At 37.4% G+C, this 23,278-nt stretch overlaps 2 protein-coding genes across 4 annotated transcripts in view; one reads left to right on the forward strand and one right to left on the reverse strand.

The window, feature by feature from the left end:
• The first annotated feature begins 227 nt into the window (after positions 1 to 227).
• On the forward strand, positions 228 to 1,323 carry SMCO4 (single-pass membrane protein with coiled-coil domains 4). Its single transcript, XM_003203518.3, has one exon. It carries the CDS (start codon positions 391 to 393, stop codon positions 568 to 570), a length of 180 nt encoding a protein of 59 aa, XP_003203566.1. The 5' UTR covers positions 228 to 390; the 3' UTR covers positions 571 to 1,323.
• Positions 1,324 to 8,473: 7,150 nt separating this feature from the next.
• Positions 8,474 to 23,278, reverse strand: part of DEUP1 (deuterosome assembly protein 1) — a 37,432-nt gene continuing 22,627 nt past the window's right edge. For all 3 annotated transcript variants that reach the window (XM_019612290.1, XM_019612289.1, XM_019612288.1), the window contains 4 exons: positions 22,933 to 23,019; positions 20,577 to 20,776; positions 14,738 to 14,888; positions 8,474 to 8,685 (listed from right to left, as the gene is read on the reverse strand). In XM_019612290.1, the coding sequence (XP_019467835.1) occupies positions 8,530 to 8,685; positions 14,738 to 14,888; positions 20,577 to 20,776; positions 22,933 to 23,019 (594 nt within the window). In that variant the 3' untranslated portion in view covers positions 8,474 to 8,529. The remainder of the gene's footprint in view (positions 8,686 to 14,737; positions 14,889 to 20,576; positions 20,777 to 22,932; positions 23,020 to 23,278) is intronic.

Genomic DNA, 23,278 nt, shown 5'->3' on the forward strand with positions numbered 1-23,278 from the left:
AAGTGTACGATGCTGGACTTTTTTTCTGGCTTGATACAGGGTAAATTCAGTGCTCTGGGACAAATAACACACCTTGAGCTTCTGCAGTTTATTGTGGGGAAAGCGTTAGTGATGAGGTGAACGAACGTGCTGTGATTCAGGAGCATAGATGTTGGTGCCAGTTAGGTAAAAGTTTTACCCAGTGAAGCTGCAAGTGGTTTTAATAACTGTAATATATGTAGATTTTGTTTGAAATACTTTTTCTCTCTTCTCTTGCAGTTTCTTGTGCTGCCAACCATTGGAAGGAGACGGGATTTTTCAACCTCTTGTTTCAAGTGACCCCAGCCTGTTCTCTGCAGCTGAGCTCCCTCTGCTCCCCCATTTTGGTGAACAAAAGACCCTATTTGGAGGATGAGGCAGCTGAGAGGAAAGCCCAAAAAGGAGACCTCCAAAGATAAAAAGGAGAGGAAACAGGCAATGCAAGAGGCCCGCCAGCAGATCACCACGGTCGTGCTTCCCACGTTGGCCATCGTAGTACTGCTGATCGTTGTGTTTGTTTATGTAGCGACTCGTCCAAATACAACTGAATGATGCAGCTTTTCAGACCTTCTAACTTTGGGGTATTAATACTTTTATCCAGAGCCAAAAGAAACTCTCTGCCACTCTCAATACTTCACAAAGGAACTTGCTGGTACCTTCAGTCTTTCCCTTGGCTAGAATTCCACAATTTCTCTTTAGGAATGTAACATAAAACGTATTAGTGAATGTGCCAGTACGTTTTATGGTCCAGTTCACGTGCCTTTCAGACTTTTACAATGGTGTTTTTCTTAAATCTGTTTGAAGTTCTATATTGTAAAAGGAAATTCTGTACCGCTATAAATTTGTAAAAAAAATCAGCTTTCAGCTTTTATCACTGTTATGGATAATGTTGCTCCCATGAGCTCTTGTATGTCTATTTCAGAACTTCCAAAGAAGTACATTTCTTCTTTGTACTTAATGTCATATAAAACACTTTGATTCAGAAAGGATATATTTATTTTTTGAATAAAAGAGAGAAGTCTTACTCAGAATCTTATTTTGCAAAAAATTGTGACTTATTGTGGAAGACTACACTGTGTAATAATTTTTTCATTAAACACTATATAGTTCACTCAAAAAGAATTTCTTTTTGCATGAGGTGTGTGCGTGCGAAGTGAATACTCAGGATCCACTGAAGTTGGGAAAGCAGATTCTACCATTTCTGCTGTTTTTGGTGAAGTGGCTAACTACAGACTACATAAATGCAATATGAGTGTTAAGTATTTAAATCCATCAAGTGGCAATAAAAGGTGGTTTTGGATACAGCCCTTGGTTATTATTATTATTTTTTAATTTAATGTTCACAAAGGAAGGAAAAATGACAGTATGTCGTAGGTCTCTGATCTCATTATTTAAGTGAGATGCACTTCTCTGATATCCTCTCCCTACTTCACTTAAAGGGAGCTGTAAGCATTGCTTAAACTGGTCACATTCTGACTTAAGTGATTCGGTAATTCTATGTTGTTCTAAAGCCCTTTCCTATCTAAGTATTTTAAGACACTGAATAGGCCTTAAAGTTGGGGGAGGAAACTTGAGAATACTTGACTGCAGCTAAAATACAGACCAAGCAAGAAATAATGTGATGCAGAGATGTGAGGAAGTGTAGCAGGGAATACTCACTCTCAGGTAGAAAGTCAAAGACCACTCCAATCTTTACATCGGGTGCCACCTTCCAGCAGTCCCAGTGCAGCCAGTTTGTATGCATGCCTGCAGAAGGCTGGGCTCTTGCTTCTTGCATTAACTCAGTATACTGTTCTTGTACAGAATGCTATGGATGACCAAACTTGTTTTGCAAAAAATCCCACCAAACTTAGCAAATTCACTGCGTTAGGCTTTGTCTTAAGGCAAACATTCCCCAGGCGGGATGAGATTATGACTAGCTACAGCATAACCCAGTTCAAAGGGAGGTACCCACCCAGTGATGCTGGGATGGTCACTGCTACTGATAGTACCCAGAGTTAAGCATGCCCTGCAGACTAGGATGCTTTTGAAATACAAAATTTGCTTAAAGGAAAGATTTGGAAAAACTGTTAAGGTTTGTTTTGTTTCCCTCCAGTTTGCAGCATAGTTGGGATATATGCACAGCAAAGGATGTGGACAAAATGGTTGTCATATATTCAGAATATATATTTCATCATATATTCAGAAGAGTTTTTACCACGAGCTGAAAATCTGCAGGGGAATCCCTCTGCTCACTAAGCCATACGTTGGCACTCAGATTGTCCGTGCTTCTGTTCTGTGAGCTGCTTCCTTTAATTGGAGAGCTCCAAAATGATGCCTTTGTAAGAGTCATTGCTTGGTCTGCATTGTCTCCCAGTTGCTTCTGTTCTCCCACACACCAAGTGCATTTTGTCCTATTTTATTTGGCTGCAGTGGAGATGTGAGAGTTTGCCTGTTTTTGCAAGCAAGTGTTCAGCTGGAACAAAATCTGTGCCTGAGGAAGTGAACAGGAGGGTGTGTACTCCAAACGTGCATGTTCTGCAGGGTGCTTGGTTTCTTAGCATCTTGAATGGAAGCACTTTCCTCTGTCTGACCTCTTCTACGGATTCCTCTTCCTCATCTTTCTCTTCCTAGCAGAGGTCTTCCTCTCCTCCTTGTTCTGTGATACTCGCTCTGTAGGATTTACCAAAGTCCTGAGCTCTAAGTAGCTGCTTTAATTCAGACAGTTCCACCCGTAGGGTTTTTTCTCAGCCCCAGCAATGACTTCATAGATTTGCAGAGCCTCCCTTGAAACTGCTATTAGGTGGTTTTTTTTCCCCTTCATTTTCTGCAAGAGTTCAGTTTGTGACAGATAAGAGCAATTAACTGGCTGATAACAACAAAATAGGTAAAAGGTCAGCAGGGCTGGATAATATTTAAGATTACTTCTCTAATTAGATCTTTCATTTCTACTTTTTCTTATGCCCTTCCTTTGTCTCTTGTCATCTGCAAATTTTTCAGGTCACGATAATCATCTTTTTGGAGCCAAATGTTTATTAGTATGAACCTATAGAATAATGCTAATAAGAGATTTTGTATTTCAGTTCCCTGAAATGTGCAATTGTAGTGAGCACTAATTGAGAGGAAAACAGTGTTACATGTTCTGAACTGTTCATTATGCAGAAGTTAGAATTGATTTCACAGTTTGACTCTTAAAAAAAAAAATGTTTTTCTCTAGTAAACAATGAATGGATTCTGACATTTTCTACCAAGTTTCCTTTTGCTGGTACAGGAGAATGCAGATTTGAAACAGCAGTACGAAACCTCTGTAGACTGAAACTGTCAAAAATCACTGGGAAGTAATCAGGAAAGAAATTAATGGTGGTTGCCCAAATGTCAACTCTTCTGACGTCTGCTTAAGGTGTAACCATGCCTCTGTTTTTAATTGTATGTATTACTTCAAGTGTCAGTTGCCTTCAAAAGTATTTTAGAAATAGGATTTCAAACTGTTTCCCAGCATACAGGAGCTTATGGGCAAAATTGAATGATTTATTACTAGCATTTTACCAGAAACTCACACTGAGACGTTTCTTCAGCAGTGTCTTATGATATGGTTTCCAAGAGTGCTCATTATCAAGTGAAGTCAATATAAACTTGCCGTTGCCTTCTAATAAATCAAGTTATAGAAGCAATCTATTAAGACCAATTTTTTAAAGCATAAATCAAGTCTGAGTCAACCACTTGGAGGTCAGGGTTTGAATAGAGATTTATGTCTTCAAAGTGCTAAGCAAGAAAGACTTGTGTCGAGTATCCTCACAATAAGCAGACGGCCATCTGTGTTATAAATGGCCCTGAGGTCCCCAAACCAAGTGCCAGAGGCCCATGCTCTGAAGAAAGAAAAAGGGATCAATCTTACCAGTCTTCTGTTTCCATCAGACTTCAAGAGAATGTTTTTCAAATCGTGATGGTCAGAAAATAGCACTTTTAAATACATACGGGAAATATAATGGGCTGCTTCTTTCAGAACGTTTTCATTGGGTATCCAGGCAGTATGTGCACAGGTTTTGAATGCACCCTTAGCTCCAGCAGAGATGGAGCCTGCTCTTCCATTCTGAGTTTGGACTTGCATCACAGAAACATTTCTTACCAGGAGAATATTGGGCATGTGGTCTCAGTCCAACACCCCTGCACCAGCAGAGGGAAACCCCACTGTTCCCACACCGAGTGTCCTCATCATACCCATAGGTGCAGGTCTTTGGCTGACCTTGTCTTCTGTGAGCCACTTCTATTTGTATATGGTGGAAAAGTTTCAGCTACAAAATTCTTGTTGTGGTACTTTGGTGTGAAACTGAGAACCCAGGACTTCTGTTGGATTTGTTGTTCTGTCTGGGATCATAGATGGATTCAAGCCAAGCCTGTAAGTTCTACATCTGTTGCAGGCAATTCAGTGACAGGTAGGACTTTCTTTGCACAGAGACTGTTTCTCACAAGAGAAATGGGCAAACACATTCTTGATAAATGTGATTGAAGGCTCCTAGCACTGTGGCTGACTAGAGCACAGCACAGCAATGGGATTGTTGGTTTGGGGTGCAAGTCGAGTGCAGTCTGTCAGCATCCAGGGGTGTTGCTCAATCATCAAAAACTGATGGAATTTCAGTGTGGTACATTAAGTTGCAGCCTGTTTACAGATTTGAAGGTGCCCATGTGATTAGAAAGTCTCTCAGACATGATGAATAAGAAACTCTGAGATCTGAACCCCGCAGCAAGGAAAAAAGAACACGGCACTTCTGCATTGAACAATTCAAACGAGCTCTGCTACGAGCCATCTTTAACCTAGGTTTTTCCAAGCAGGCTGCTCTGCTGGGGAAGAAGGAATTTTGCTTGAACAAGACTGCTGATGGGAAATGTAGTGAGCATCTATTTTGCATAGACTTAAGTGAAAAAAAAGTGATGTCAATGATATAATTGATTGTTGTAAAGCTGTGTGGGAATGTAAATCCCTTGATCTGTATGGTACAGTTGAAGTCCTTCACACAGCACTCACCCTGCTGTCTGACCTTTGATAGATCCAGAGGCAGAAAGCAGCAGGACTGGCTCCTGGGTGGAGCCTGGCACACAGCTGAGTAGACTGTAGCAATAAAACTGTGACAACTGCCTTGACAGACCATGGAAGCAATATCACCTGGGGCTCCCTGCGTTAGGCAGCCTATGGTTATGACTTCTTTCTCCTTGCCCCTGGTTTTGTTTAGTCTGGCTGTGAATGACTGAGTGCTGTTGGGCTCGATTCTGTGCTGTTACACCACTGGTAAACCAGGAATGACAAGCAGCCAAGCTATGAAGAGAATGGAGATGTAGGCACTCTGTAGTCTGGACTGGATAAGCTAAAGCTATCACTTAAGTCTTCCCATTAGAAAAGTAAGACAGTTGTGCTTGTGGTTTCTCATGTTTGTCCATTTTTGTGTTGATGTGGTGGTGCTTTGCTGCTGTTTGCAGTGTAGTGTTCCCATGAATATGCATGTCCCATTGCACCCACAGTCCCAGAGCTGCTATTCCATTCTTCTATTCCTAAATCTCCCACACTTAAAAGAAGAGAGTAAGAAATGAAGTAAGAAGAAAATGTGTTAAATAACCACTTCTCATGTGAGCTACTATTAAATGTTTCTAGTCCACTGTTTCATCAGAGAACAGCTCGGGAAGTGAATTGGACAGCAATGGCTTGGCAGCTCATCCAACACCAACTATTTCAAAATTGCACCTTGATGAAACATGTTGGCAACTGTTTGTATGTGACCTCTGCTCTTCCTTCAGCAAACAAGGCTGGTGGCATTCTGAACTATTGTTCTTCTATTTAAAACAAGTCTTTCAACTGAGAGCCAAAAATGTTTTTTGGTGAAGCTTTGAAAAATCATAAAAGAAGTCCAGCAGCTTATAAGAATTTTGCACTGCCAGCTCTTCATAAAGTAGAAGAGCAATCTTCTGTATGTTTTGACTAATCCTTAGCTCCATAGCCTTTCACCTTGTTCTCTCAACAGAACTTACAATTAATAATTCATTTCTTTTTCATTTTTATTGGTACTTTCAGACATTTGTAGCCTTGGACCCATCCGGTTATTCTTTTAGCAATATGTATGCATTTCCAATCTCTGTTTGTAGGGATATAATTCTCAGACTTTATTATTTCTGCTGTCCATCATTCTTTAAATTTTTTCCAAGTAATGTGAAATGTCATATATTGTATAAACTGTCTCACTCATAATAGACTCAGAGATATGTATTTTCCTTAACAGACCTCTCACCAGCTCAAGCAAGTTTCTACATTTTAATACAATCAAAGTATTTCATCAATCTAAAATTTTAAAACATCCATCTGCACTGAATTTTGCTCCTAAGACTGTATGAATACCAGTACCATCTTCTCTCTTTCAGAAATACTACTCATCAGTTAATGATTAAGGTCTTTTTGCAGCCATAGTCAGAACCTGCGGTGCGGCTCTGAGTTGATTGCAGCAGCATTGGGCCCTTGTTCAAATGTGCGCTGAGAGATTAGCAGCTTCTGCTAATTTTGGCCATGGAAGAGAAAGGTGATCTTTCAGTTAAGTAGGTGTCAAGAGCCAGGACTTTAATCTGTACTGACTCAGCACATTTTCAGTGCAATATGCTCTGTGCAGGAAGTACAGGTGAAAACAAGCAGGCTGTTCAGGCACGAGTGCTTTGCTGTTTTCAATGCTTTTCCTGTAGAGATTAATTATATGGTATTACACAAAAGCCAAGCTGAAACTGACTCTGATGTTTCATTAGCCAAATTTAAGAGCTTGGCCAAATCTTAAAAGGCTTTAGAAAGAAAATTGTATTCGTTTTTTGATAATTTTTTGATAATTTCTTTCATTCATTCTACATAGTCACACAAACTTGTATCATGAGCAGGATCCTTGGATAGTTAACTGGTCTCAGGCACATTCCTCTGAAGATCAAGAGCATGCTGACTCTGTGCATGTTTAAACCTTCAGCAGCAAAAGAATCTGGCTCACCAGCTAATAGTCCTTTTCTTCTTCCGCCCTTCTGAAAGACATTTTACTTTTTGCTTCTGCAAATCTTTCCCATCTTAAAATTTAGCTTCATTTACAGAGGTTCCTAAATTTTCTCATTAGTTCTTTAAACAAATCCAGATGCACCTCTCCTTTAATTGAGGACAGATATATATTTAGTCTGTTCAAATGTCCTTTCATTATCTTTTTATTCACTCTTCATTCCTCTAGCTGAGTCTAGCAATTTTTCTGAGTTTTCCTGTAAAGAATCTTTGATTCCCTCATTTTCATTACTCATTTTATTGCAAACCGGTATTTAAAATCTTGGTATTTTGTGTGTGATGTAGTGTATCTTGTCATAAAGGAAATATCTATCTCTTGCAAAGACAATTTACATTTTTGCTGTGGTCTTGAATATCAATAACACTTGCTTTACTCACACTGGAGCTGTTTGACAGTCTGGTATTATTTTTATCCAGATTTTTCCAGGAAGTTGGCAGCAGTACATGCTGGAAAGCACTTCTTCAGCATCTCTTTCACTCAGATTGGTGGTTCATCAACACTGTCTGTAATTTGTTTCGCTTACACAGCAATAGAACCCAGTTTGAATTGCAAATAAAAGGAATCTCAATATTATGCAGTTTTTTAGCATATGGAGTTGAATTAGCTCTACTCAGTTTTATAATGTTTTCCTATTTTGCAGAAAAAAATATAAGGAGTTTAGGCCATTCCTTAAGACTCATCACAAATCATCTAAAGTAGAAGGCTCTTCTATATTCCAGTGTAGTTAAGCAACAAGCCAATACAGTATCAAAATCTTTTGAAAGTGCTTTTGAAGATGGGATTTAAAAATCTTAAGTATTAATGTAAAGCACAGAAAGCACCTGTGATCAGACTCTGTCCAGGTAAAATCTATAGGTCTGGAAAAAGAGGTAATAGAGGTGGCTTCAAAGTAGCTTTGTGCTTTGTCTGCTTGTGCTCTTCTGACAGTACTGCATGGCTTTACAGTGTGAGAAATCAAAAGCTCAAACTTCTCATTTCAAGAGTCCCGAAGGTTACTTGTATAGCCAAGAATAACCAGAGCATAGATAAGCTCTTAATGCTAGGAGCTATGACATAGCTAAAAGCCCTTCTAATTCTTGTTCTGTGTAATTTAGAGAATTTCTCTTGGCTGATTATATTTGCAAGGAAATAACTCCACTTACTAGCCCTCGTACACCACAGAATTGAAAATACCTTACTTAATGTACAGTGCTGCAACAGGCTCTTGATTTAACTATGCAAAAGAAAATTGCTTATTTTGCAATATGTCCAGGGAAGTGTTTTGTAACCTTGTCAGGTAATGATATATCTAGATCTGAAGGATAAAGGTTATCTTACTGAAGCCTTGATGTTAAGAATGCATACTTCTTGCAATGTGCCTAAAGACATTATGAACTTAGTTGCAGATTTTAGTCTTACGAAACTCTTCATTGATTAAACGCGGTTTTATTTTCTTAGTTGTGTGACCGGCTTAAGTATGCTTACTTTACTGTAGCCCAGTGTATTTTTTAAGAGTGTTTTCAGAAAGTCTTCGCAGTTCTTCAAGGTGTGAATTTAAACGTTCTTCAAACTCTCTGGTATGTTTCTCTTCCTCTTGAAGGAACTTTTCTGTTGTTGCAAGGAAGGATGTCTCAGGAGAAGACTAAGGCATGCATAGAAAGACATGGTTAGTAAACAACAGCAAGTACAACAACATGCTTGCATTATCAATTTTTAGACTTAAAACATCTGTGCATACAGCAGCTAATAACCCTATAATTCTTCATATCTCTCCAAAAAAACACAACTCTGAACATATGTTTTAAAATGTGTTCAGGTGCCTAAGTAACATAATCTGAACACATTTCAACACCTCTGACATTCATTCACAACATTAGGATGTAGATTTTCCACTGAAAATGTAAATATCCTGTTAGACAGAAATAAGCTGCTTCAGAACCTCCAAAGTTTGGATCAGCTAAAGGTCACATCAGTCACTTGTGTAATTTAGACCAGGACAGAGGACAATAACTTGTTCTTTGGAACTACAGAATGTAACCTGTGTTGGGTACTGCTGATTGCCTCCTGTAATTTTCTCTCTTGACTCTCTTCCATCTCATGAGATACTTTCTGAGGAAAGGAAGAAAATCTGTTCTCATTTCAGTGCCGTTAACATCAAGGCCTGATATTTTGGAGAGTGTACCAAACTATGAGTAGGTCACTGAAAAATCTTTTTTCCATTTACTGGGGATTTAGCAGACTGAAGCATAAAACATAAGAAAATCAGTTCTAAAATGGTTGTCATGGAACTTAGGAAAAGACATAAATAAGTCTTGGCTGGAAGCCGGAATCAGTTCTAAACATGTAAGAAGCAATTTTTGTTAATTCTTTTTGCTAATATTTAAGATTTGTTCATTGGAATGTCTTCATAAAAAAACCCCTCTTCTTTATCAAATGGAATCATGATGCTTTAAATAACTTCAATGTTTATTTGTGTAGATAATTACAACATTATGATATTCATTTTTAACAGTTAACTCAAAAAAGCTTTGTAGTTTTACTGTAATACTGACTAAGAGGAAGGTAATTTTCTGTCTTTATATGGCTATGTATGGAGAAAAGTAATTAAAATTTATTATCCTAATTAAACTGTATGTAAAAAATATTTTAGTAACTGATAGAATTATTAGTCTAGAACGTCTGGTTTTGTTTTTCCTAGAATGTAAAATGCAGAGTTTGTCTGTCAATACATCAGATAGAAATGGCTCAAAATGATTTCAATATCCAAATATTTTGTGGAAAATGTCAATTCTATCATACCTGCACTTTTTTATTCTAAGATCCATTGTATCAGAATGACATATTCCCTATTTATGCAGCAATTACAGGCAGATTCAGTCTTTGCTTTCAGCTTGGTTTAAATCTGCTCTTTTTCAGGCCAAAAGATGCAAATTATATAATACAGAAACACTTTAAAGCACTATTCTATTCATTCAAACTGTTTGCAGCAGACCTTGATATGAAGTTTAGGGATTTCCTAAAGGAAACTCCTTTACTTTTCAAAGTACAGCAAGTAAATGATGGTCAGAAATAAATACTGGATGTAATATCACCCTTGTAGCCAGGCTTTCTGGACATACGTAGTTCCTCAAATGAAATTCACAGACAAAGCAGAATTTTCCTATTCCTAGTGCCTCCGAAGTACTGCTTTAACAAGGTGGGGAAGAAAGTGACATAATTTGCTACATAGGAATGAAGAACCTAGAGGTATTGAATCTCCTTGTTCTACAACATTCCTCCATTAATCCTTGCACAAGCATTGATCTTCCAGTGCTTGAGAAACTCTGGAGAAAAATCACCGTATATCACCTTTTTCCTTATAAACATGTACATGATTTCCCACTCACAGATCAACATGATTTTGTACAAGGAGTTTTCCCTGAGAATTTGAATACCATGGACACATGTACCTTCTTTCTGCTACTCTCATGGGCTATTTCCTTGTGAAGTTTGGGTTCAGTGATAGAGTTAGCAGTACTATTTTGAAGTATCTCAAGAAAGCCTTTGCATTACGAAGAAGACACTCTGCATGGAGACTTTTCTTAAAGAAACACCTCTGAAATCAAAACTGAGCAAATAAAACCCTTCCAACAGCAGGTTGATATGAGCATTAGTCTTCAGAAATGTTATCTCAAGTTATGAGAAATTCCTTAGAACAATGTTTACAGTTGCTGAATTGTCAATAGAAACACATGGATCTCAGGATTAAGCCATCTGATAAAATACTGATGTCCTTGGCTTTAACTGGTACTTACTTTGATGTGCTTTCTTGAAACACAATGTAAACCCCAAATGAGACATTTATGAATTTACTCAGCGTTGAGGAAGAACGTTTATCACTCAGAACAAGCGGATGATGGTTCCTTACACCTTAGTATCCTGGGGGTAAGACATTGCTATCATTTTAGATAGATCCCTAATGCACTGTTTTTATGCACTTTGAGAGCAGGTTGTGTATAAACAGGTCTAAAAGGCAACATTTCTTGTTAGCAAGAAGGCTTTGCTTTCCAAGGCTCTGATCTGTTTTTTCACTCTGTTCTGTATTATCTTTACTTTCTGTGCCTGAGGAAGGAAAACCATAAAGAAATTGCTTTAACCCATGTGTCAGGAGGGACTCATAGTCTTTAGTTTTGAATTTGTTTTCCTCAGATAACACTTCTTTTTTTGTCTTTCAGTTTCCTAACTGTATGCTGCACAGACATGGGACCATTGCTAAGATTTCGACCTAACTTTTTGGGTAGTTAGGCAACAAGGACTCTGCTTTTTCATTACTCATGTGTCAGCTGACCCCATATCTCCTTGGTGTAGACCAGTAATGAGAATCACCTTTTTGCCTCATTGTTTGCTGGCAGTGAAGCAAAATTTTATAAAGATGTGAATCTCCACATGTGATGCGTTAAATATATCTTTTCCTTCAACAAGAACAACTCAAAGTGCTTATGAGTTAACTGGATTGCTGGGCAGAAGCACTCCAGGAAGGCAGGTCTATTCTCACTCACAGAGTGCCTAATTAATTTGCCTAGAGTCAATCTCTTTCTTGCCCTGTGAGTTGTGCCTACTTTTCTGTGCCTCATTAAGTAGGGTAAATGAAAGCACTAATGTTTGGAGTAGTCTTATATTTAGAAGTCAAATCATGCTTCTAGACTCTTCACGTGTTTAGTCCCTTCAGCTTCCCAGGAAAGTTCTTACAACAACAAGCCTAGGAATTGGTCTGGCTAATTTTAGCCTCGTTGTGGCTATGTCTGGAGGCCTCTTGGGCTGGTTTCCTCCAACCCTACACTGTAATACACCTTAAACAGCAGGTAGAGATGCATGTCTTCTAAGAAAAATGTGCTTCTGCTTGTATATGAAAATAAAAATCAAGATGCCTAGGATATCATCAAGCCACTTAGGAAGGCATTTGGAGGACCTAAATACTCAAGCATCTACACACCTAAAAAATGAGAAGCATGAACCATGGTAGGACCAAGACAGTCAGAATCATTCCTAATAATGTCCAATGCTAGAATTTCCATACCTTTCAATTCAATTTACTCAAAAGCAATTTCCCATCTTTAAAGTTAAAAAGTTTCCTAATGCTACAGCCTTTCTTGTCTTATACCAAGTCTTGAAAGCGAAAGCACACAATGTGTGTCCACCAAGAGCAACATGACAAAGTATTTGTGACTAAAAGTTAAAGATCCAGATTGGAAAGCACAATGTACAGAATAGCTTGCTCCGGCTAATAGAGAGAAATTATGTAAAATGGACTATTCTGAAACTGCAAATAAACTTATTGGCTATTTTTCCCTTTTTTTTTTTTTTTTCAATGCAAAAGATTAAACATTATGCTGGAGATTGGACTGTTCTACTGAATTGTCTTCCCAGAGACTGGGAATAGTTCGAGTGGCCATTTTGTGAAGTTGTTCATTTCCAGAGAAGAACACACCCTAAGGTACGGTTCAGGCAAAGAACATCTATTTCAATTTAGAAAGACCTTGAAACAATAAATTCTGAGTTTCTGGAAATTTTCAGTGAATCCTAGCAGAGCGTTCTAGTTTAAAGGCAGGAATGGTTTTCTGTAACCTCTAAGTAGAAATGAGAAAGGACAGTGACTCCAGTGCACTATTCATTAAGGTTGTTCAAAGATTCTCTAGTGGGAGAGGAGATACAGATCTCTGTCAAAAGCCTGAGAGACTATTTTCTCACTTCTCTAAATACAAAAAGAGTAATTTTTGTAGGTTTCAGAACATCACGCCTGTTCTGATGCTTTCAATTAGTGCTACAATATTTTAAGAAAAAGAAATTTTGAATATACTGGAGATCTGACTTACATGAAACATCAATTCTGAAAAATCTGCCAAAGAAGTCTGATTTACAATACGCTGTATTTTTTCCTCTTGCCTCATGCAATGGCTTTCCCTTCAAACAAAGAACTCTAGAGTAACAGACAGTTGACTTGTCTTGCCTCTAAAGCTGTAGTATCAGTCAGTCTGAACGATCAATTAATTTTGTTGATCTTCTGATCTTGTACCTGCTTGGATCCCTCTGATTTGGATATAAAACTCTGTATGAGAAACATCCCTTACTTAAAAGTTTAATTTGTACTTTGCCCACACATCTTCTGGCAAGTATTTTCCTCATTACCTAGTCAAGTGTCTTGGCGTCAACCCTGTCCTGAGTGCCAGCTGGGTAATAGTTTCCCTGTAGATTGCAAAACTGTGTCAGAATGGCCATTGTCCATGGCCTGGCTGGAAACAGAAGCTTTTGCCCTGGTGTCTCTGTCTGACTCTTCTGACAGAACAGAGGATGAGGTTTGGTGTTTATCAGACTTTCCTGAAAAAGTTCAAACAATTCTTTTTGCTACTAGCAGTTTAAAGAGGAAAATTTCCAATCCATGAGAAACTAAAAGTCATGTACTTAACATTTACACAAAAAATAAGAAAATAAAAATGGAAGTGAGGTCAAACACTCAGGACTGTGTGGTTCCCTCCCTGTTCTCTGACTACTGCAACACAGCTGCTGGGAGCACAGTGAAGGGCTGCACTGCTGTACCTGTTTCTCAGGCAGGCCATCACTGAGCTGCTGCCCACCTGCAGTGAGATTCCAGCAGCCAGGCAGTTGATAGGAAAGTGTATGTGCACTTTTCTGAAGTGAACAGCAGTACGGTCATTGCAACCTGCTTTAAGATGACTTAATGTCATGATGCCTCTTCCACTCTAATTACTGTGTGAAATGGCAAGAATATTGCCTACTGGTTCTTCCCAGTAAATGCTGAATTACAGTCTTTCATTTTCTTCTCTTGAGATGACTCAGCCACACACAGTTCAGGATCTCCTGGGTACAAAGAAGCATATATCACAGTTGGACAGAGAGATGGCTACATTCCATTCCTCATTAACCCGATGGTTCTATAAAAATTTGGTGTGATCACACAATTTGGGATCTGGAAGATGAATGCTGAATTTTCAATTGGAAAAAAATAGTGGCCTATAGTGGATAAGGAAGAATAAAAGATACTGAGGAAGAGTATAAAATTCAAAGAATTCTGGAAAGCTTTTCTTAAGAATTTGCCATAGACAAACTGGGGTGTATCCCACTTTTCATGGATTTTGCTAATCTGCACCCTATGAAGATCTGCATCCCATGAAGACTGAAAGAAAGAATTTTGCATTATTTCATTTCAAGAAAAATAAGGATTACAGCAGTTATTTCTGTTCCTTTCTGAATACAACAGCTCACACATGGAAAATAGTTGTTGCAGGTCTTCTAATTTCATCCACAAATCACATGCTGTAGAAACCCGATTAGTCTAACAGCATGTAAGGTGTAAGTTTGCAGGTATTATGGAAATAGATTTAAAGCACAGTACCCCTGCAGAAGGGAATGTGAAGCAAAGTACTACCATACAAATGGCAATGAGTTAAAACGTACAAGTCTGTCCCACAGTCACATAATGGCAAGTAATTATCATCACTGTCAATGGACAGAATATGGCCCAATAGGGGATGTCTAATATTCAGAAAAACGACAGTTAAGATAAGATATTTTCATTTTTGCTGGGCTGGCATTGAATAAATAATAACGACAACTGAGGTAATCTAAACTTTGGCTCCTCCAAGATTGCATCTGGTCCACAGAAGGATCTTTGAGAATATAGAAAAACAGTTACTTACTGATAATTTGATTTCTTCTGCATCATAAGCATGGCTTAATAAAGTGCCTGTTCTGCCTTTTTCAGGAAACAGTCCACCAAAACACAAAGGATCCTCTGTTGCTGGTGATGGAGGCTTATCATCTAGTTCCATTTCATGACCTCTGTCAAGTCTGTGATAAGATAAAGTGCGATCACTTTTGGAACCACTGATATCACCTTGGCCATGTGAAGTAGGCCTACAGTTTCTATGGTATCCACTGGCTGTGAATATAGCAGTCTGTTGAAGTTTCATATGCCTTTCATCTTCATTTTGGAAAGTTCTAAAATAGCAGTAAAAATTCACAATCAAAATATGAAGAGCAGTTAAAAGTGAAAGCTATCACAGCAAAACCATGCTTTTTTGTTTGTGAAATTCTGATTGCTCAAGCTGTTCAAACTGTTTCACACATCAAGTTATGGGCATACCTGCAGAAATTTAGCAGCATTCCAGCAAAGTTAATGTGAATGTCTGAGGGTGCACGCTTTGCGTTAGCTGCCACTTAAATCACTCTGATTTAAACCTTTTAATTGCAACTTAAGCTGAGTAACCTTGCCATATAATTTTGCAGGATAAGATCTAAACCACAAACTTGCTTCAGTACAATGGGAAAGAGACTGAAATTAGCCACACAAATACTAAAAATAAAATGTTAAAGTATAAGTGAGATGGGAAACAAAACCTATTGTTTGTTATTTGGATAATTAGACAATTTTGATCTAATTTAAACATAAACATCTGTGTTTGAGTAGTTAGAATAAATTTTTAAATCAATTAAAAAAAAAAAGCTAGTATAGGAAACTAGCTGCCTCTTTACCGCAACATTAATTTATATCCAGCTGTATGCATTTTTTTAGGTGCACAAGAACATGCTTTTGTAACAACAAGGGAAACTTGGGAATTTTAAGCCCTTTATTATAGTATTCTGTAACTCTTTTATCCTGCTTACTGGGGATGTAAAATGGATGTAAAAGCATGTATCTGTATTCATTTGTAGTTCTGTCAAGCAAACACTTTTATGGTTAATTGCAACTCAACACAAAGCAAGCTCTTTGCTTTCAGTTTGAAATATCTTCTCCTGACAGATAACTGAATGATTCTGAAACCACACTGATTAAAGAGCAGAGAACTTTGATACTATCTTGCCCAGATGTCTGCTGAATTAGACTAATTTTCAATTGCATCTTTACTTGTACGATATACCAGAACATGAAAAAAAAATCAATTCTTTCAGATTTTATTACATTTCTGCTACAATATTCCTGGAAATAGTAGAAAATGCCACTGTACTGAGCTCCATCCTTATGAAAATAAAAGAAATTTCACTCTTGGGAGGTAACCACTATACTTAAACACGACAGCTGTTTGAAATGATCCTAGCATTGAAAAGATTCTAAAACATTTCACAAACTTGAAATGCATTTACAAAAGTTTTTAAAGATCAAGTTCTCTACCACTAAAATACAATTATTATGAATATCTAAGGATACGCACTGCTGCTAGATCCTGCTTTGATTTCTAATAGAAAAGGAAGAATTTGCCAAGCACAGTGAGAGGGCAGTGCTGTCTGCAGAATGTTCACACCATCATTTTCTAACATCAGTTCAAACATTCAGTTCTGGGAGAGGGTGGCTGTGCAGTCTTAGTGAACTGCTAATCCATTAAGCACACTGGGCCTTAAACGTGAGACTGAGGACTCCATAAATGGACAGTAAAGAGAACTAAGCAAGAATGCACTTTTATTTGATTATAAAGTAGTAGTGACTAAGATATTCTGCATGCTGTAGGACAGCTCATTTTAAGTATGCTACCATAATTTTTGTTTATATATTCAAAGATAAAACTCTGAGAATATTTACCAAATCCTCCAGTTTTCCAGATCACCTAAAATCATTCTGGTGGCAGAATGTTCTCCTTTCTTTCCTGCTTTTCATTAAAATAAATATTCTTCTGCTTTTCAGGGCATGGGAGAATGATTTATATATATATTTTTGGCCTGTTTTAAAGTCCATTCTGTTTATTATTTTTATGAAGGGTGTAGTGAAAAAACACCACCACAACTGAAGATAGGCGCAATGAGTAATAAAACCACAGGGTTTGTTTTAGTTTTTGTTTTCCATTTTGCATTCTGACCTTTTTGGAACTAATTTCCTCTGTAAACCCACAGTAAAGTCGATGTGATTCTTTTTTTTTTTTTTCCTTTTCCTAGAACTGGTTTCTTACGTGTTCAATAACAGTTATTACAGTTATGTTACAGCTTCCTTCAGTAAGAGCAGAACTGTCAGACCTGGGTGCCTACAGTTATGGTATCTTTCACACAGTGAAATGACATCTCCTCCCCACCCACCCCCCAAAACCACCGATTATTTACAGAAACTCCACTTTCTGCTGTAATCCATATGATTGCTGGGGCTGTTTGCTATCTTGGAGAAACATGCCACCTACATTTAGGTGCGTTGATATGGATCCCATGCCTTCACTTGAGACAAATTTCACAGTTGAGGCTTAAATTTCTGTCAGCTCAGTGCAAAATAACATCTGAAACCAGAGTTCTAGTTTGAATACAAATGTAAAAGTAGGCAAATCTCTGCATGTTTGTGAAAGAAAAGAGGCCATTTGTTAAAGCTGGCAATGCAAAATCACTCCAACTGCAGTTGAATAAATGCTTTTAGTGGGTTTATAGACTATTTAACACATACGCATACTTGACAAAAACAATATTACTGTTGGCATGGAGACACTTGGGACGAGAAGTGAAAGAAGACTGTCCTGAGAATTTTAGGCAGAATAGGCTTTTCCAGACACACACATATATATAAGCAGCCTGGCTCCTATGAGATCAATTATTTCAGTGATGCTAAACAAATGCCTTCCACAGCGTGTGCTGGCTGACATACCTCTCCCTGAGAATGAGAACAGTGGATTTTAACGACCAAATATCTGCAGAATCAGTCGTATTACTTTGACCTTGCAAATAAAACTTAATTAACTTGATTTTTAAGAATTGATAGAAAGTATTTTTCTGAAAATACTGTTTTTTTCTCCTTCTGGTTAATCCATTGCAATAGCTGATGTAGTGGTGAGCATGATGAAAGATGTGAGATCTCCACAGGACAGTGAAAAATTCCTTACAATAGATACTGAAGATCCTTTAAGATCCTTTAAGATCCAGCTGTGTCAGTAGGTTTCCAGTCCTAACAGAGATTAGTCCCTTCACTCTTGCCACATGATGAAAGTGCACTTCGGCTTGAGCAGTCACCTCATTTGTGTATGTGTTTATAGTAACTTCGTATGGGAACTCACATGCTTTCATTTCTGAAGAAGCAGGCTAAGCACATTGGCTTCATCAGTGAAAATCATCTTCAATCATAAAAACATTTAAATTAACTGTATGTGGAGAAGGTATAAAGAAAAGATTAAAACTTTGGGGATAGAGAAAGCTTATTTCAATGTCAGTTAAAGCCAACAGTCATTTATGAGAATAGTAATAAATTAAGGTGGTTATAGGTAGGATGTGGCTCCAGGCTTTTTTAACAAAAAGATGACACTTCTCTATGTGTTACTTCTTGATATTTAGAATTTCAGTGTACACTCAAGGAAAGAAATGCCTCTTGCTAAACAGTCACTGTCACTTCTTGAAATTTCCTGTATTTTCTCTAGAGCTCTCCTATCCAGCTACTGACTGAGATTCTTGTACTGACTGGGAGAGAAAAACATTTTTGCCCATTTAGCAAATGTTCTGAGGTTTCAGAATGCACAAAGGGGAAACAAAAAGTACAGCTTCAGAAAACCACCATTTAAAATGCAGCCTCCCCACCCTGCACAAAAACTGTGTTTTCTACTTTTTTGCTATGTAAAAAAAAGTATTTTGCCCTTTCCAATGCCATAATTACCATGGAAACAGAACTGCAAATTAAAACAGAATTAACATGGTTTATGCTCACAATGTAATAAAACATACCCCAGAGTTAAACTGAAACAACAATTGCTTGCTTTATGTGAACACAATAGATGGCTGAACATTCATTTTTTGTTTACTGAGAAAATCTTGAGGTAGTTCCGCACCTGGGGAACAGAGAACTAACAGTACATAGAGGGCCAAAGCTTAAAAAGATGGACTGACTGATGTTATATGCACTGCACATGGAATTTGTACATTTTTTAAAACCTTTATGTGCATTTACTTAACTAAATAGCCTTAAAATTTGTGCACATTTTAGAACCTGAAGAACAGGCTCAATCTGTCTGTTTCATCAGATTAATTGAGTCGTAATTTAAACTGTGTTCAGCAGGGGTTGTTGAGATCTCTGCTGTTGGAAGGTTTCTCCTTCCCTGTTTAAGTTTAGTATCAGTTTTCAATGGCTATGAAGTCAAGACCCTGCAAATTACCTGCACTGCTCTATTGTTTGTTACACTTAAGTTTGTGAATTTCACGATTTCATGAAATTCTATGACTCATAGTTCCTCTTGTACATTGAGTGTAGTTAGAGTGGGAATGGAAAAAACTTGCTTTCACTCACTTCGGAAGAGTGGAAGCACAGACAAAAATTGCACTGTCCAATTTTGGTGAAATTGAGATCTACAGGTGCATAGTAATCCATATTTTGGTTTGTGAATCTTTCATTTCGCAAAGCCTTCAATATCATTTGAAATTTAGTAGGAAAACAGCTATATCTGCCATACATATCTCTGTATGTGTGCATGTATATATACGTATACATGTACGTAGATACTTATATATATGTTATTTATAATGGATACTACTTCCTGTTAGTGAAACATCATATTTAAAAGGAAATTTTAGATGAATGTGTACCAACAGATAATTTCATGCTTTTTTGTTACACAGAAGAAAACCACACTACGTTTTGTCAGTTACTGAACACACAACTTTGAAAACTCAGTCCATGCAACTCCGGCTCCGCATTATTTAAACATTACTTCACAGAAATGTTTTACATTTGTGCTATTTGTAAGTTCTGTATTACAAATGATCAAAATATTTAGCTTTCTATCAATATTTAATCTCCTGCATTATGAAATACCGGTATAAAATAGCAGAGGTTAACTTTTTTTAAAATTACTGCAGTGTCATCATTATAGCACATCTGAAAGTCCTTCAGCACTCCACTGAATACAGGGAATTAAGAAAGAAAGAGATCACTACAATGTTTTCTATTTTCTATATTTCTTCTGAGTATTCTTAAAACACATTATTTTTCCCTAATAAGGGGCTTACTGTAATAACAATTGATTCAGGGCAATTGAAATAATGTTTCTTCCCAAAATCAGGTCACCCAAGAGCACCAAAACTTTGCGAGGCATTAAAATATACCTAGTGAAACTTCCAACAAACGAGACTGGTGGGGCACAAAGATTTTCAGCAGGAGCTGTCATTCAAACTGCTTATTAAGATAACCTCCTGTGGATCAGTTTGCTTCTCATGATGATTTGTATATCCTTTCCTTTTCTTTTTTTTTTTTTTTGTTTGTTTGTTTGTTTTATTTGGCAATAGAAATTCATTCTGTCCTGTTTCTCAATATCTGGAGCTAAGAACTGAAGCAGTACACTAAAAAGTTTTAACTTGTTTCATGTGAAAAACAGCAAAATAACAATGAAACATTTCTGGGACTTCAGTTATCGACAAGTTTGGTTAGCCATGCACACAAAAAATGTAGGAAATCCTCACAAACATACCATGTAGGTCTGATATTTAGGTTTTTGGAAGTTCTGAGTCAACAGAAAAGGAAAAAATGCACAAGAGTTTGGCTTCTGAAAAGCCTACAGAAAACTTCATATATGTGTATAAACTAAATGTTACCTGTCTTCCTTTTCTTGCATCTTTGAATGGGTTTGGTAGCTGTGCTCCGTTTCTCCACGTTTATCCACCCCACCCAGCATCAATGTTTCTGTGTGGTTCTGTAGTTTAACAAGGCTGTTTTGTAATCTTGCATTCTCATGTTCCAGTTTCTGAACAGAAGCTGTGAAATCTCCATGTTTTTTGTTAGATAAATCGATACTCTGTGAAAGGAGATAAAGCCCTCACTCAATGAGCATTTTTTTCCACAATAAATGGCTTTTTGTATTTTAAACAAGCAAATACAAAACGGTGTTCTATGCTCAAGAAAGACCTAGCTACCACATCTAATCATGCCACACTTACAGCAAGCCAAAAGAACTACCTCCAGAAAAAAATACTTTAGATAAATGAAAGAAGGGGTATCATCTGCTATAACACAATAAAACAAAATTTCTCAAGGAACTGGGCATTGAAAATCTTATTGTTGTAAATTCGTCATCAATGGCATTGTAGAATGTATGACATAAAAACAACCACAACTATAGTTATAGATTTGATTATTGCCTTCAGTAGTGACTCTACCAAAAATAACAAGAATTATTATGTAAAGTAATTACTAGCTAAAGCATACGTCTACAGGCATAGTTTACTATCTGTGTCAATATGCATCACCTTCAGTTTCAAGAGCAGTAAAGGCACATTAGCACAATGCTTTCCAGCTGTGTTACTAAATCCTGCCTCTTAGTCAGATTAACCCACATGAAATAAAAGTCAAAATAATGAAAGGGCAAACAATGCATGCACTGCAACCACAGGAATTTGAAAGTGGAAGATTACCCCTGGAAGCAAACTTCCAGAGTACAGTGTAACACTATACCACTGTGAACAGAAAATAACCTGCGAGGACTTGTCAAGTTATACACAGAAGATTGAAAACACATCCAATTTACCAAGAAGTGCTCACCTATATTTCTAGTCTCATCCTATTCTTTTGGAACTTAGTAGTTCATGACCACTAAGGGTTTGGAATGTGTATATTGCTAGCACAAGTAGGGTTCCTGCACCTATCTGTTTTTTTGCACTGTTTGATTTAATGTTCTCTCTTCCTACCAACCATGCCTTAGTTTGCTAGTTCTATGGCAAAATTATGAGCTACGCTGGCATGGATGTGCCAAAAAGTACAAGACGTTGTCCAAGTTCAATATGTTGTCCAAGGATGGATGGAGAGTTGAGGCTTAGCTATGTCTCCTGTGTGAAGTGAGGCAGAACACACAAAGGAGGCTGCTAAGTCACCTTAACACTAATAGCTCTAGAAACAGCAGTACAGTTATAATGGCAAGAGCCCCACAGCTGAGTTGACACAGCTACACTGCTTTGGAAATCTAAACAAGTACCTCTTCCTGGTGATGCATGACACTATACTGACTCAGGCTAGCATTATTTTGAGGATTTTGTGTTGTGCTCTATAATAAAAGCACATCCAAAAACATCACTCTGTGCAATCTTAACATCCAAATACCAGATAGCACTCAGTGTTCCTCGCACATCCTCACAACAAAATAGTAAAGTAAGGAGGAATTATCAAGTCCATAAATGCACGGGTATGTGTAATGACCTTTGCATGTCTAGTAACTGGAAAAAGGTGACATTCTTGAGTGACATTTGCCAATTTACAGTGAGACAATTACCAGGCTATGAATCCCCCAAAGACATACCTACAGCATTATTTACAAACAGTATTTCAGTTTTTTATAGTGACAGGCACAGTAACTGCAGATGTTCTGTAAGGAGGGGAGGTTTTGAAATGGTTTGTGGAAGGCAGTGGATGTAATTTTTATCGTATCTGTATAAGTTACAATTCCACATTATGTTACATTGTATGCTTTTATAAATTAAACCTTAAATGCTCTCTTTTTGAAGGGAAATAGATACTAAACTCTGAAAATAAGCTGGGCGAGGTCAAAACATTGCTTCACCTTTTTTTTACACTGCTATTTAAATGTCATGTCAACAAAGAGGTAAAGTAGTTAAAAAGGTACACATTTTTGTATCTGTGAGAATGACAACTGCTTAAAAAAGGATATTTTCTGAAATAAGTCAGTCACAGCAAATAGGCCTCAATAAATTTTTCAGTGTAACTGAAAAGTAACTGACAAGTCTTAATTCTAGCTTATTACCTTTAACGTCAATATTATTGATAGCTATCCTCATCTTCAGGCTTCATGTGAATACAATTTGTCTTTTACTTGCTTATTTTTATTTATTTATTTCACACAAGCCAGAAACTTTTAAAGCTGACATTTCAATCAACATTTACAGGTACTATAAGGAACTGCTCTTCATATTGCATAGATTAAAATAAAATAAAATAAATTACCATGCAACTTTTATACTTCTGATTTTCTATGATCTCCTTTAGATGTGTGTTTTCAGATTTGATAACTTTGTGCTTGAAATTCAACAACTAGGAAAAAAAATAAATTATTAGTTATATATAAGGACATTGCTTGGAAAAATACAGAGTATATCATAAAATCACAGAATGGCTTAGGTTGAAAGGGACCTTAAAGACCATCCAGTTCCAGTCCCTTGGCATGGGCAGAGTTGCCACTCATCAGATTAGGCTGCTCAGGATCTCATCCATCCTGGCCTTGGATGCATCCAGAGATTGGGCATCCACAACCTCTCTGGGCAGCAGTGCCAGCGCCCCACCACCCTCTGAA

This window comes from Meleagris gallopavo, chromosome 1 (genome assembly GCF_000146605.3).
Source record: "Meleagris gallopavo isolate NT-WF06-2002-E0010 breed Aviagen turkey brand Nicholas breeding stock chromosome 1, Turkey_5.1, whole genome shotgun sequence".
Lineage (NCBI taxonomy): Eukaryota > Metazoa > Chordata > Aves > Galliformes > Phasianidae > Meleagris > Meleagris gallopavo.